This window comes from Pundamilia nyererei, unplaced genomic scaffold (assembly GCF_000239375.1).
Source record: "Pundamilia nyererei isolate P.nyererei 1_Seehausen unplaced genomic scaffold, PunNye1.0 scaffold00080, whole genome shotgun sequence".
Classification (NCBI taxonomy): Eukaryota; Metazoa; Chordata; class Actinopteri; order Cichliformes; family Cichlidae; genus Pundamilia; species Pundamilia nyererei.
In genome coordinates, this window is record NW_005187481.1 from 234,013 (window position 1) to 250,198 (window position 16,186).

The 16,186-nt window shown below is 40.5% G+C and overlaps 1 protein-coding gene across 18 annotated transcripts in view; it reads left to right on the plus strand.

The window, feature by feature from the left end:
• Positions 1 to 16,186, plus strand: part of tspoap1 (TSPO associated protein 1) — a 75,280-nt gene that overhangs the window by 21,072 nt on the left and 38,022 nt on the right. For all 18 annotated transcript variants that reach the window (XR_001290433.1, XR_001290434.1, XM_013912060.1 and 15 more), the window contains 3 exons: positions 12,431 to 12,538; positions 12,785 to 12,913; positions 15,441 to 15,617. Coding sequence is in view for 16 of the 18 variants with exons in the window: in XM_013912060.1 (XP_013767514.1) it covers positions 12,431 to 12,538; positions 12,785 to 12,913; positions 15,441 to 15,617 (414 nt within the window). In the remaining 2 variants the exon portion in view is untranslated. The remainder of the gene's footprint in view (positions 1 to 12,430; positions 12,539 to 12,784; positions 12,914 to 15,440; positions 15,618 to 16,186) is intronic.

Consider the following 16,186-nt stretch of genomic DNA (forward strand, 5'->3'; position numbering starts at 1 on the left):
TTCACATTTTACTTGTGAGCAACGGCACATTTAAATCTTACAAATATAGTTATTTGGCTTATATCGTGATAGATATCGTTATCGCCTGAAATGAAAAAAACATATCGTGATATGAAAAAATCTCATATCGCCCAGCTCTAGCGCATATCATTACATATTCTAGTGGCGGCAGGGACATCCAAATCGACTACTAGCTAATCCGAAGACCCCACCAGAACCTGGTCACCTGACTCAACCAGAAGATTAAATGGTGGCGCCTTCACGAGTGCAAAAACCAGCTAGTGGACGCACTTGGGCACTTCATCGTGGACCCCAATGGACCAGTAGACACCATCTGGGATAACGTTGCCAGTCAGATACACGACGCGGCAGGCAGACCTGGAAAAGGCTTTCAACCGAGTCCCTCATGACCTGATCTGGCACTCTCTGCGATCACATGGGGTCCCAGAGGCCTACGTCGATTGGATCAAGCTCTTGTACAGAAATGTGACTAGCACAGTCAGAAGCCCAGTGGGAACATAACCATCTTTCAACCTTACTGTGGGCATGCACCAAGGCTCCGCACTGTCCCTGCTTCTCTTCATCCTCTGCATGGACACCGTGACTGCTGACCTCCAAGCACCCCACCCTTGGACGCTTCTCTATGCTGACGGTCTTCCTCGCAGCTGGAGCTGCAATGCCAAACGCAGCAATGGAAGACACGCCTGAGTGAGTATGGGCTGAGGTTGAACACCAAGAAGACTGAGTACTTAGAAGCTGGCCCCCAAACCGACGGCACCATCAGCATCAATGGAGAATACCTGGCGAAGGTATCTTCAAGCACCTCAGATCAATGATCAACAATGACGACGACATCCTGCCAGACGTACGACCCAATGCGCCCTGGATGAAGTTGCGCCAAGTCACTGGTGTCCTGTGCGACCGACGAATGCCTGACATCCTTAAGTCGAAGATCTAAAAGAGCGTAGTGCGCCCTGTGGCCCTTTACGGATCAGAGTGTTGGCTGGCCACCTCAAAGCACGAACAGGACCTTCACACAGTGGAAATGCGGATGCTGCGATGGTGCCTGGGCCTGACACGATGGGTCCCACGTCATGAACATCAACATCCAAAAGCGGCTGGGCATTGCGCCGATCACGGAGAAGATGCAACGAGCGCGACTGCGATGGTATGGGCACGGCGTCAGAAGTGACGAAAACTCAGTGGCAAGAATGCACTGCGACTCAGCCCCCAAGACCAGCGACCAAGGGGCAGACCAAAAAGGCGATGGATGGACCGAATCAAAGACGACGTGAAGAAGATCGGCCGAATGGAGGCGGCTTTGCAGAAAAGCAGACCCCGCAGTGTGGGAATAACGCTAGGAGGAGGAAGAAGAAGCAGAAGGACTGCTGATTGATTTTCTTTCAGTCAGCAAATTGATTATGGAATAATCATGGAGTTTCACGGTCACAGCAGTTGATTTTCCGACAATTGTATCAAGCAATCCAGAAAAATGTAACACGAATTTAAGATTTATTTCCTCCATGTGTGGAAATGTGTGTGTTTTATATTGGCCAGCCATGTTATTTCTTGCGAATAATTTATAGGGGGGTAATCCCTAGAGGGGGGCACATGAATGCCCCCCTCTCTGCTGTCTGGCTGAAACTGAGATCAAACGTTGCGCTGCTTTTACTAACATTGTGGACCCAGTAGACTGGGTATCTGTTCAACACTATATATGTAGGGTAGGGTTGTGTCCTCACACGTTTTCTCAGGTTTACTCAGTTGCTCTGGCAAAGCCTGAAATATATAAAGAAAGCTTCTAAAAACTGAAAACACCATAATTTATGCAGTGCTGGAAATTCTCTGCAGCACTGCAGCCAGTCTTTAGTGTACATCCTCCATTAGCTAAGAACATCATTTACATATCTCACACTTGACAGGAGCATTAAAGTTTATATTCATTTTTCTTTCTTTGCTCAACCCATTTGCTCCCTGACCTTTTTTTTCATGCCCTCATTCCCCCCCCTGCAGATAAGATTGAATCATTAGCTCATTTATAGAGAGTTCTTCACTGGTTGCCTCTTTAAGTCTTTAGCTTATATCACACATAGGGCATCTCGTCATCCCTCCTCCTACATCTGCCAGGTCTATTCACACTCTTGTGTATTTGGCATTTTTCAAGCATTCTTTGCTGCCTGTGACATTTCTACATCATTGGGTCGTGCTAGCAAGATTAAACCCATGATTACCTATTTTCTACTTCACAATGGGAAATGCTTTTAGCCTGCAGGATGAAAGGGAGTCTCATTTTGTTGATCCTGTGGTCATCAGAAAAAGGTCACCTCAGCCTTTCATTACAGGAAAATCTACCAGATGGGAATTTTTTGTACGAGGACTTGTTAATGTTTGTTGTGGAGCACTAAAGTGGTGTTTGGACATTGCGACATGGTTCCCAGCCTGTCTGACTTGACCTTTCCTTGTCTGTTCCTAGCCAGTCTACATTATACGAAAAATTCTGTCATCACGAAACTTGCCTCCGCCTCTTGTTTGCCCTGTACTCTAAAACTGTTCAGTATGGCCTGCAAATGGTAAATGGCCTGCATTTGTATAGCGCTTTTCTAGTCCCTAAGGACCCCAAAGCGCTTCACACTACATTCAGTCATTCACCCATTCACACACTGGCGATGGCAAGCTATATTGTAGCCACAGCTGCCTTGGGGCGCACTGACAGAGGCGAGGCTGCCGGACACTGGCGCCACCGGGCCCTCTGACCACCACCAGTAGGCAAACATGGGGTTAGTATCTTGCCCAAGGATATTTGGCATGCAGCCAGGAGGCAGCCTGGGATCGAACCACTGACCTTCTGATTAGTGGCTGACCTGCTCTGCCACCTGAGTTACAGCCACCCCAGTTTATCTGCTTCCTGGCTTCTAAATTGTGTTGCCATCTTTCTTTTTTAATGGTTGCTTTTAAAGCTGATCTTGCCTGATCTAATGTACTGCAGAGCAATATTGTGTTAACACTTGAGGTCAAGGACAGTCCAATCATTCTTTAACGTGACCGAGAGAGTGAGAAAGCAAATATTCAACAACAGCTAACTATGCTTTACTGTGTTTGTACCTGACCTGTCTCTGTCTCTGGGAATCCTGGGGAATTTTTCACTCATTCATCAGTGGGCTCCAAGTCATGAGATGCTGCCTGGGGGAAACTGCTGTGACAATGACAGAGTAGGAGGGTTGATTTTTGGCAACTCCAAGAGTAGCGACAGGGTCCTTGTGGGCCTGGTTGGAAGAATTTTTCAATTAATTTTAAACACTTCCATTTCTGGCTGAATGCACTGCAGCTTGTTGAGGTCAGGACAATCTGTAGAATGAAAGTGGCTGAATGGTGTGCCCATAGTTGTCATTTGCTCACTTTGGTTGCAGATAGATAGGCAGTTTAACCGCAGTTGCGCATGCATTTTGGAAGAATACACATGTGGCCATTGTGTTGTCTCTTTGATATTGATTTTCTAAACTCAATACCATGATGTCCAACACAAACCACAGAGTTTGTGTTTTGGAAGCAATACAGTATGGACATAATTTTAATGTACAGTATAAGCAGAGCTGTGGATATGAATATATGAGCATGATCTCTAGTCACTTTAATCTATCTCCATTACACTTCATAAATCCACATAATGACGTATCTATGAGGTTTTAAATATAAATTCCGTAAAAAACTCTCTTCAAATTTCCTCAAATTAAGTTGCTTGCTGCTGGGCCATAGCAGGGGGTTAAGGGGCTTGTATGCATATGCAGTTTTCTCCAACAAGATGAAGGATTCTTTTGACGCCCTTGGCATTGATCCCGTGGAGGGGTGGGAGGAGACACAAATCATCTCAACTACATACTGTCTCCCATCAGTCCATTTTCTCCTGACATTGTACTAAATGAAATAATTTAGTGACCCCTCCTTCTTTTCATGTTTGCCTTTTTAAAAGGCCAGATGATGTTCTCTGCATGTCTGACACCTTATTAAGTCTCTGGGGGACGAGGGGGTTGTGGCATTTTTATTTGGGGATTTGAGATGAATGGAAAGCTGTGCTTGTATGCAATCTAATTACTGTGGTCATCTGTGGTCGTCATCTGCCAAATGGTTAAACACAGTCATCATGGCCTCTATATTTATGTCTATACTTGGATCAAACATGGAATCGCTACTGATTCCAGAGGTAAATTAACATGAATGAATACATCATAATATGTGCTTGCATCAGGATTTCTAGTCTGATCGCCAGATGTAAGCTAGAACATTCAGATCATGTGAAGGACATTAAGGACATGTATTCTTCTTTTTATCCTCCATATATGGTAAATGAAAAGGGACTAACAGCTATCTCCAGACAATGGATTTTGTTTTTGCACAACCTCACCCAGTGGACGTTTGTATGAGCTAGAGGTAGATTGCCGGACGCCTTGTGGGGGGGAGTAATGGGGTGCCCTGTGTTGGCTCTTTGTTCTTGCTGTATGAGAGAGGACCCCCTAATCTGTCACCGTCAGGTACCCTGGGGGAGGTGAGTCGTGATGAATACAGGAAGGGATTTGAGAGGACACTAAAGAGGGTTTCTTCATGACTTATATATGAGTGTAGAGCAAGAGCTGCTGTTTATAAAACACCCCAGGCCACAAACAGCTTTGTTGCTCTTCTCATATTTTTTTTTTAAAGAGAAAAGCCTCAGCTTTGCTGAACAGCCTTTCCTAAGTTTTGCAGTGCTACAGACTGCAAGTATGCTTACGCAGTTGCTGTTGCTGTTTTTTTGTCCTGTAAGTGAGTTAGATATTGGTGACTCTTAAAACACAAGCTTTGAAATGATCTTTCCAATGATATAAAAATTATGTGCAGATAAAAGTGTATAATTTTTGTGCATTAGCAGGTTTATCTGCAGATAATCAGGACCATGTTAAATAATAATACTGTTAAAATTGAAGGAATAAGGGATTCAGATTCATGTCTTTTGAGGGTATTTGACAACTTAGCAGTTTACACAACCTCATTAGCAAACCACTCGTGTTACTGCAGGCCAAGATAAGGAGCATCACTAATTTGACTTTAAATTGTACCACTTCACTGATACCATAAAGTCCATTAGTATCTGCATCAGGAGAAGGGCTGCCATTCCCAAGCCATCATTACCATTTTTCTTTTTCTCGCCTGCGCTGGTAATTAAAGCTGTGTTTATGAGTTGTCTGTGCAACCGCTCAGTGATTGAGGGTTGGGTCTGTGGGCGGAGGCTTTTCCCTCTTCCAGTATTGCTAGAAGCACATGAGGCTTCTATTAATTAAGGCACATTTCCAGATTCAGCAGGCTGCCTTCTTCATGCCAATGAATGAAAGTCAGCAGCATGTACATGGAGGTTGTAGAGTGAGTGTTTATAAAAATGAATCTACATTTTGCTAGGGAGGCAGCTATTTTTAAGTATATCAGTTTTTGTGTTGTGGTAGTGGTGAAGCACATTGAATAAAAAAAACATCACCGTTAACCTGAATTGACATAACATATGCAGCTCATTATTATTATTATACACATTATTATTATTATTATCTTTTTTTGTTTATTTCCCTTTATTTATTACTTAGTCAGCACTAAGACAGCAAGCATGATCTAAGCCCAGCAAAGAGTTAAGAAAGGCAAAGCATTGCCCGTCTGTGTCTTTGTCTTGTAGTCTCCTCAGAGGCTTATAGCAGGAGATTTTTAGCTCAGCTAAAAATGCTGATGTTGGTGTTTCTGGTACAAAAGCTCCCCATGGATACAAGACAAAAGAACAATCTGGCTGTTGCAACCTTATGAATATGTAAGAATAAATCTCTGAACATTTAATGATCTGTTCTATCTTCTAAAGTCCTCTTTTGTCTCAAAAATCTAATAAAATGTATCATCTACTACACATGCTCTTCTGCTGTCCTTGTACTTTTTTATATTAGTTTACCATTCCCAGAATTTGTATGTCTGCACTGATATTTGCCTAATATTGTAGTTTTTAATATGTTCAGCAAACATCGCAGCAGAAAAACTGTGAAATGAAATATTAAAGAGGGCTGAGTGAGAAATGAAATGAAATATGGGGTTAAAGGGGGTTAAAAGGGAGAAGGTGAAAATTGGTGCCATGTAAACGGCATATTTATCTTTTAGTAGTGCTAATAAAACAAGTTCATTAAATACAAGAATAAATAAAAAATGTTTATTCTCATATACATGACCTGTTTTTAATACTTCCCTATTTGACTCACCTCACATATTTATATTTTTTTACAAGAGTGCTAAATAAAACCTGTCACACGCTCAGAATAGTTATTTCAGTACAAAGGTTATTTTTCATAAATTAGTCTCTCTATGCATTTTTTGTGTTGCTTCCCTAGGTAAGAGTTTCCAGTAAAACCCCCACGAAAGGCAGGCCAGAAAGTCCCTAACCCATTTTCATGTTGAACCTTAGAGGCATATAAAACACCAACTGACCCAGATAATCAGAAGGCAATTTAGCTTGTTCTCTTTAAAAAGCTCAACCTTGTCAGTTTTGGCTTGCTCTCACTAATAAAAGCAATTCAAGGGGATCATTTATAAGATCCTGCTGGATTTCTCTTGTAAACTTCATTTTTATTGTTACTTTAGGGTTGTTTGACACGAGAAGCAGACTGGGGCACTAATCACAGGGTTGGGGGTTTGACCAAGACCTCCAACCATGACTCAATAAACTGAACCGTATACTGTCTTGCATTTTAGTCTGATTAGGTTGTGTATATGGATTAATGAAAAAAATTGAAAAACGTATTCTTTGTCCCTTTTGTCTTCTGTTTACAAGGTCAGTGATGCTAATATCTGCTGGGATGGAAAACTGTAACAGTCATGTGATTGGCAGAGTTTGCCCTTCCTTTGGCGTACTTACAGTCACTTTCACTGCACAGGAAAGTATGGCAGTGTTTGTGTGAAACTATTTTCTGTGAGTGAGTAGTCATTTTAAAGACCTAAAAGTCTATATTTTTTGTAATAGAAAAAAAAAACCAGTTCATCTTAAGCTTCATGATCGTGTGCTATATCAGTTGAAAGATGGAAAACTTGAATGAATAGTGGTGTTATTGGTGGATGTTAGTCCAGACTGTTGCACAGTGAGAGAGCTTCAAAACCCAAATGCATGTAGCACAAAATGTTTGGGATTTTATCAGAGAAGATGGTCTCATTGAGTTGTTTGTATGATGTATCATCTGACTGTTATGATCGACCAAGGTGGACATAGCTTGGAAACAAGAAGCAGTGGGATAAAAAGTCATGGTGCACAATGAGGGTTGCTGAAATTACCCAATGAGGGTGGTACATTTAGTTGGAGAAGGCACAAGAGAAATTGCCTGAAGCCAAAACAGATTCTACAGTACATTTCATTGCAATGTTGACCCTATGCTAACTTGCATATGACAAATAAAAACTGAACAATGTCATCATAGGCAAGAATGAGCAGCTTTTATTTTTATAAAGCAGATTGTACAGATATATTTATTATTTTACAGGCAAAGAAAAGGCATTTTAATGCCTCAATTTTTATCATGTGCACATAGATTTTCATAGGACTGTGCAATGCTGTGGAAAACTAAGTACACTGGAAGCAGTAAGTACACTTCTTTAGCGTACTTTTAATCAAATACACACATTAATTATCAGTGTGACCAAAGCGGAGATGTACAACAATAGGAGCCCAAACCAACTGTCAAACACAGTGAAATGCTCTAGTGAAACCTTAAATGAGTTGCCCCCAAGCCTCAATAAACTGAAACAATGCTGTAAAAAGAAGAGTGGTTAAAATTTTCTCCACAACAATGTGTAAGACTGATCAAGTCAAACTGAAAATCAATACTTTGATTTACTGCTGTGTAAGTTGGTTCTATAAGCTACTGGATCGTGGGGTGTGCTTAATCTCTTTTTCACATGACTGTAGTAGTTTACTACTTCCTGCATAACCAAGGAGTTACTGTAGTTTGTAGATTGGACCTTCATTCCTATTTTTCACTTTTCCCAAAGCTATATTAGCCTCACTCCTTTCTAGACTACCAGAGCTCTAATAAACATGTGTTCCATCTTTTTATGTTAGTGCAATGCTGAAGTATTATCAAATGTTGCTAAATATCATAGGTTTTTTTCATATGTAAGTTTATACCTTGAAAATAATTAATGTATTTTGGATTCTAAGACAGATTTGACGATGGATTGATGGATTTTTTTTTTCCACAAGAGTACTTTTTTATGTCTAACTGTATGACTCAATAGATAAGTCAGCCTGAGACAGTTATATAATAATAGGCATTGTCCGTGTGTCCCTGAAAAATTCATGTGTCATCAGCAAGCACAGAGTCTGAGAATGAAGTGTTGCTCACAATTTTTTTTTTATCTGTTCTTTAAACTTTGGTTAGCTATTGTGCTACCTTTACTAAAGAGTATTATAGGGTTATGGCATATTTTCCTCTGGGTGGAAACACTCTGATGAAGGATTGCAGGGATTTTCTGCATTTATTTATGAACTGTGAACTTGATCTGAAAGAAAGAAACATGTGGGAAAACATGAATGACTATACTGCAAGAGTTTTTTTGTTTTATATGTAAAAGCAGCAGATGTCAGAAGGAGAGAGTCACTAAATTTAACTACCCTGAATGGTTATTGCAGAAAAATGCATTGTTTTCTCAAAACCACAGTTTGCTTTGGAAAATCTTGATGTTATCCTCTTAAATGTGAAGTTTTGAAACAGCTTAAGCAGTTCACGTCTCAAACATTTAAGTCAGACTTGTGAATAATAAAATTCCTTTTGTCTTGGATCATGCCAGCTTAGTTCAAAGAGGACATTCAGGTTTAAGGGGAATGTACTTGCTGACTCTATGCCTGTATTGATTATAAGAACCGTCCGTGATGCATCTTTTTTCCCCTGCACTGATCAGATCGTGCTTTGACTGCAAGCTTTTCACAACTAATTTAGAAGCACATTTGTATTTATAGCTAAATCATGCCTTATCTAGTAACCCAATGCCACACATTCCTTTTTGGTTTTGTGGGTTTTTTTTCAACCAGATTCTGAAAATAAATAGTAGTTAGTAACCCACTAACCAGGTAGACAGCATCTCCATTGTTTTATGAGCACAGGAGCCTCAGCTGCTCTCTTAGTAAACAGCTGGCCATTAGTGTTGACTTCAGTAATAGGTACAGTAGCATTAAAATCCCACCAGGGAGCCATTTGATCACCTGTCTGCTGCAGTTACCAAGACAACATAAATGAGATGATGGCTGCATGATTGTTTAGTGTTTGTTTCACTCTTTTAATCTGAACTGTGTCATGACAATGTTTTCCTATTGTCTGTGGTGATACAAAAGAGGGTGGTTTTAGGTTAATAATAAGGAGTTTTACGTAGACATATTGGTAAGCAGGTGTTCCACACATGGAGACTTCTGCATGCTTCTTACAGTACCTGAAATATGTCACAGTCTTTTTTTGCTGCTGTCATTGGGTAACCGTGGGCAGACTATTTCATACTAGTTTAGCATATGCTTGGGATCTTCCATGGCTAATATCTGTCTCAGTTATAACTGCATTTTCCTTATATGTGAGCAGCCAAACTCAGATTATGTAAATGTGCTGCATTACAGTAAGGATGGAGCTTTTGTTGGGTTTATAGCTATCTGTTCATCTGCTCTAAATGCAATCATTGCATTTGTGGGCAGCAGCTCTAATCTCAACCTTTACGTCTGAGCCTCAGGGCTCATTTAGAGCATCTCTGGCACAGAGGCAGGGTGGTATCACTTCCATTTAGATGAACAACCAATCTGAGGTTTTCCTTTCTTCCAGGCTTCAACCATGTGGCTGCTAAACACCCATGACAGACTTGATCACCACATTGACTTTCTGCCACATTGACTGCTGATTTGTTCAGCTGCCCCTCACAAGCTCACACCAATATTACTGCAGCACCTAATTACACTTTATAAACCTCATGGTGCACTTAAAATATAACACCTGAATACAACAATTAAATATACATTAGGACTGGGACATGCCATCCTGATTTCAGAAAATTGAGACACTGTGAAATAAAAACAAAACTGAACCCCATTTACTTGGTTTATTTATTGTTAAAGTAATTTTGAAACCAACATCTTCTATAGAAAGAAAGAAAAAAATGGGGGAAAACACTATGGAAATAGACAGATTGTAGAATACAATTTCTCAGCATAAATTGTGTTAAAATATAACCAAATAAATAAAAAGTTGTGGCAGAATTAGTACCGTATTTCCTGGACTACAAAGCGCACCTGAATATTAGCCGCACAAGCTAAAATCAGGGGAAAATCCTGTTTTGTACATACATTAGCCGCACCTGACTAAAAGCCGCAGGTGTTTTAATGTTTACTTACCATATGTAAGAGAATATGCACAAAGGGAATTGTCAGGAAAGAGATGGCTGTTTGGGACCACATCCCTTGTATTAATATTTTGAAAAACAAGTTACCGGTACATATTTGCATAACTTTTTACGTATATGCACAAGTAACGGTAATTACAAGTACGAAACATGTACTGGGCTTTATAAACGAGTAACAAATGTAGTGTATAACAATAACCTACAGCACACCAGAAAAAGAGATTTGGCCTACCTTTTAGGCTCAGGTGCAGTAACACGGCTTTAACAAGAAGAAAAGTCAGTCATTCACCACCATCTTTCTCTTCTTCCTGCGCACTAAAATCCATAAAGTCCTCTTCTCCAGTGTCGGAAACGAACAGGCTCAGGATGGCTTCATCATCCACTCTCCGCTTCTCTCCTTCGTTGTCACTTTCAAAACCAAAGAAATCCTCGTTGTCAGTGTCAGAGTCGAACACCTTCTGAAGGGCTGTGGCAGTGTCCTCCTCTCCATCACGCAGCAGTCCAGCCCTTCGAAATCCTTTGGTGATCGTGGATGTTTTCACACTTCTCCATAGCACTCTTGCAGCCATTCCTTCATTACGCTTTCCACCATCCACCCATTCTTGTTGACCTTAACAGAGATGCCGCTTGGGATCTCTTCTCTTGGCATAGTCATCCGCTTAAAGATCACCATTGGCAGAAGTTTAAACCCTGATGCTGTGCAGCCCAGCACACAAGTGAAATTCATTCTCTCATGGCCAGTGGTTCTCACCGTGATGGTTGATTCGCCTTGCTTGTTAACAGTCCTAGTGAGGGGCAGGTCAAATGTCAACGGCACTACCTCTGAAATTTTCTATCTTCGACTGTTGGCGACTGTTTTGGCTTTTAGTTGGATCTGCACTGTTGAAACACCTCGCCCGTTTGCTCTCTGTGTGTTCACCCAGTCTTCAATACAGTCTTCAAGTTTGGGCCATCTGCTCTTATTTCCTGTGAAAGCTTTTTTCGTCTTTTTGCACAGAGCCAGTTCATCACGCTGGCGTCTCCAACGTCTCACCATTGATTCGTTTATACCAAGGGTACGTGCAGCAGCTCTATTTCCCTTGCTGAGTGCCAAATCGACTGCCTTTAATTTGAAAGCTGCATCATATGCATTTCTTTTGTTTGCCATACTGAGGGTTTGTGAATGAAAGCTTCCTTTGCTCCTGTAATACCCCTCTTGCTCTTGCTAATCAAGTTTATCTTTCGCGCTACGGACGGACATGTGACCAGCATACCACTCTTGTACTCTTGTGTGTCTGATCACATGCCCTTCCGCCAGGCAACGTAGTGCCGTACAACAGCGGAACAACCAAAACAAATCCTCTTACGATATCACAAAAATCATGGACGATCCATAGAAAAGACGCACCTGACTAAAAGCCGCAGGGTTCAAAGCTTGTGCAAAAAGTAGCGGCTTATAGCCCGAAACATAAAAATTCAGAGTTAGCAAAAATCTCTGTAACAAAGATGAGCTTAGCACTAAAGTGGCTTTGGGTCATTAGGAGGGACAGCTAAAATCAAAAATTGCTTAAGAGAGTTAAAGTATCAGTTAATTTGTGTATTTGTTTTTTTTAATGGGCATTTCAAGGAAGAAGCTAAGTTGTTATATGAGAATGTGACGGGTGGAAAAGGTTGTAGGCTATCTCAAGATTTTTGTCTTCTTCTTCATGATGCAGTGTTGCAGAATAGGAGACAGCACTTCTTCTGCCGAGTTGGTCTATTATAATAGGTGATCAGTGCCTGTTCTGGACTGAATGAGTTGGTCTAATGAAAAGCCTTTTCAGTGAGATGTCATCTGTCAGTCACCATTAGACAGTGCTGTGTAAACAGTGGCTGACAGCAGAGGTTTTCTGCATGTTAGATATAAAACATGGATTAAGCCAGAATGAAAACCAATCCCTTATTTTCACATTTTAACTGAAGGAGACAAAACAAACAGCTGTGCAGTAGATGGTAAACTCTGCATCTGTTTTTGGTGTCATTTTGTTTTTTCCAGAATGGTACTGACTATGGGTTCCTGGTGCGTCAGAATTCTGAACTTCTGCGAGCCCTGGATGAGCTGGAGAAGACTTGTGCCACACTAAGGGAGGAGAATGGTCTGCTGGTAAGACTAAAAATATAACAGAGGGCGTGTAGACTTGAGTGAAGGTTTTGTAAAAAAGTAGGCCAGGTGCACAGACGGTGAACAAAAAGATCTAACTCCCTTTGCTTCTTTTCTTCAGTCATTTTATGCAGGTGTTTGAGTTCCAACTTGCAGATTTGAATCATTATTAAGCCTTTCTGAATAACTGCGTGATTTATTTTTTTGCCGCTGCTGTATTAGCATTTGCTGCATCCCTTTTTTGTTTAGCGGAAGAGCAGTGCCCCAGAGACTGAGGAGAAGGTCAGGCGGCTGAGGAGAAAGAACACAGAGCTGGCTGTTCTTGCAAAGAGGTTGGAAGAGAGGGCTCGGAAACTGCAGGAGGCCAACCTCAAAGTGGTATGCAGCACATATAAAATAGCTCAAACATTCCCACAGCGAACTGAGTCGCCCAACAGTGTGGCTGCAGTGACTCTGAACCAATGGTACATGTACACGGTTTTTATATAGTGCATTTCTACTCTACCTGAGAACACATACGACATGCCTCATTCACCAATTCATACAAGCACTTTTTCTTAAGTGCTTAAGTGTTTTCTATCTAACATTCACACACTCACACGAGTAAATTGAGATTTAGTATTTTGCCCAAGGCATGCAGATTGGAGCAGCCAGAGATCAAACCACCATACTTCTGATTAGTAGACCTGCTGTACCTGCTGTACTACCACACACATGCAGCAAGTGACTCCTTATCAGTCCAAATCACATTGTCATAATGCCTGATAACAAGATAGAAACAGAGTCACAGAGCATGTGAATAAAAGGGTACAAAAAAAAAAATTCTCAACACAAGAAAACATGACAAAATGAATTAACACCTCACACACTATTTATTAAATATGTAAAAATTTGAGTTGTGCAGTGTGTGATCTTCTTTTCTTACATGAATAAAAGCAGCCTTGTACACCAAATATTGTAATGCATAGAAATGAGATGCAAAAGAAAATGTTTTCAAACAAAGAAGTTCCATAAGATGTAATATACACTTTTATTAAAGAGATCTAGCAAAAGACTGCAGAAACTAAACACAGTTGTCAAATACTAAATCCTTCTGGCCATGCATTGTTATTGCTAATGAGACAGCTCATGAATACTGTAAATCTGAGAACTGCACTGTCCAATGGACATCCTCTTTTTCTTCACGATGCAGTGTTTGCAGGATAAGAGACAGCACTTCTCTGCTAAGTAATCCTATTATATTATATTATATTCCTATTGTAATAGGTGATCAGTGCCTGTTGTGGACTGTATGAGTTGGTCTAATGAAAAGCCTTTTTAGTGAGCTGTCATCAGATAGTAGCTGCACTGTCAGATGGACAAGTACTGGTTGTTAGTTAGATATCATCTGTACCAGTGGTCCCCAACCTTTTTTGCACCATGGACTGGTTTATGTCCGACAATATTTTCATGGACCGGCCTTTAAGATAAGATAAGATAAGAAAACCTTTAATAGTCCCACAGGTAGGAAATAGGGAAAATATACAGCGTCAGAAAAATGTATATCTGTATGCCCTTTGCTTCCTTATGATATACAGCAGTAGCTTTAGATGCCTGTTCTCTGTTTAGTGATTTTTTAACATAACAGACATTAGACACTGAAACCATCTTATACATAGTCATCATTGGCACCTACACTGTTTATTCAGTACTGTTTTATAGTTAGAAAATTTCACTTATGATTAAAAAGCACTATGTTTGATAAGCAACATATGGATAATCCATAAAACTGGTTACAGAGATTATACAAATCCACTATTTTTACAATTAAAAATACTAAAATTCACAGATCTGGTTCATTTTCTCACTGCGCAAATTATATATAACGCTATAAACAACCTACTTCCTGACAATATTCTAAAATTGTTTTCTAAAAGGGAACGGGGGATACAATTTGAGGGGGGGAATTAAATTTAAAACATCCCTGCATCCGTACAGCACTAGCAAGTTTTTGCATCTCTGTGTGTGGAGTGAAGCTGTGGAATAGACTAAGTAAAGAACTGAAGCAAAGTCCCAGTATGACTCAGTTTAAAAAACGGTTCAAAAATATGGTTTTTGCAAAGTACAGGGAGGAGGTCGGGCTTTGATTGGGTGCTCTCACCCACTACTTTCACAATAGGGATGTATATATAAGTGTGTGTGTGGGTGCACAAGTATGTTTATTTAAGTATATATATCTGTAAATTTGTATATCTTTGATGTGTTACTGGGATTATTAAAAAAATATTTTTTAACATGTTCAAACTAAAGATACAATACAATACAATCAAGGATCTTGGTATGAATTACAGATTATCAGTGAAGCTGCCATTCTAGTTGATGAATCTATTAAATTACATACCACACCATTATCCAGAGTTAGAGTTAGAATAGTCAGACAGCCCATGACATCAACGCCAGACATAATCATGATAGATCAGCTCATCTCAGTGCCAGTTCAAATCACTGGATAAGTCAGCTGATACTCTCTTATGCATCCACATGGGAGATCACATATAGGACATGCTCCCTGACTTTCTATGTATGTGCATCAAAGGATGGGAGAGTTCCAGAGCAGAGCCATGCCGAAAGATATAAATCAGTTGTGGTAAAACTACACCAACAAAGACTGCACTGGAACTGATTGGCTTGGTGCTGTCCTTTGCTGGTCTTTGCCTATTGATGAATCAGTGAGCTACCAGTGCCAGTACTAATATTCCACAAGAGCATTCCTGCAGACCAGAATGAGACTTGGAAAGTTTAAAAGTATTCTGCTGAATCCAGTTCTTTTTACAACTGTTGATCCCCTTAGTTTCCACTCATATCTCATGTGTCTTCAGGACTGTATTCCAATGTTTCTGCTGATGAATATGTATTTTCTTTGCAGGTCAATTCCCCATCTTTGATGAGACCTGGGTCAGTTGAACAGTACAAGAGGGCATTTGCCCGTCAGCGAGCTCGGGACCTGGCCCAGCATGCCGATGTACTGCTCTCTAAAGACAAGGAAATTGCTGCCCTGCAGCAGGAATGCAGAGAGCTGGAGGCTCGGCTGGGTATCACTAAGGTATTTATAACTCATCTCCTGCTGAGTAAATTCATCCAGCCTAGATTGAAATGTGGGCACTAATTTGGCCTCAATTTCTCAGCTGAAAGCTGATTTAAAGTTTTAAGCAGTATTCCATCTACCAACCTCATTGTCACCACTGCCACAAGCCTGCTCTCTGCTGGACAGCATGGGTACTGCTCATCCTAACCTCCTCTTAAGCCCCTGTTGCAAAGGCTGCGTCACTGCTGATGTCTAGATAGATGACATTGCAGGAATAGGCTGTTCTTAATTACCAGTGACTTAAAAGCTTATTCTCTTGAGTGTGAACATCTGTTGGGTTTCATAATACTGGATGTTGCAGGGTTAGCTGTACATTGACATAATAAAAATGTGCTGACTCTTGTGTTTATCGGAAACTGTAGTGGAACATCCATATTCTTTTATTCTTTAATTTAATATTTAGTACCTGCAGGATGCAGTTTGAAAACAACACAAACAATAATGTGCTAAACTGAAACTGTTGTCTTGTGGCTGTGTTTAATGAATGTACACACACACACACGCACACACACACACACACACACACA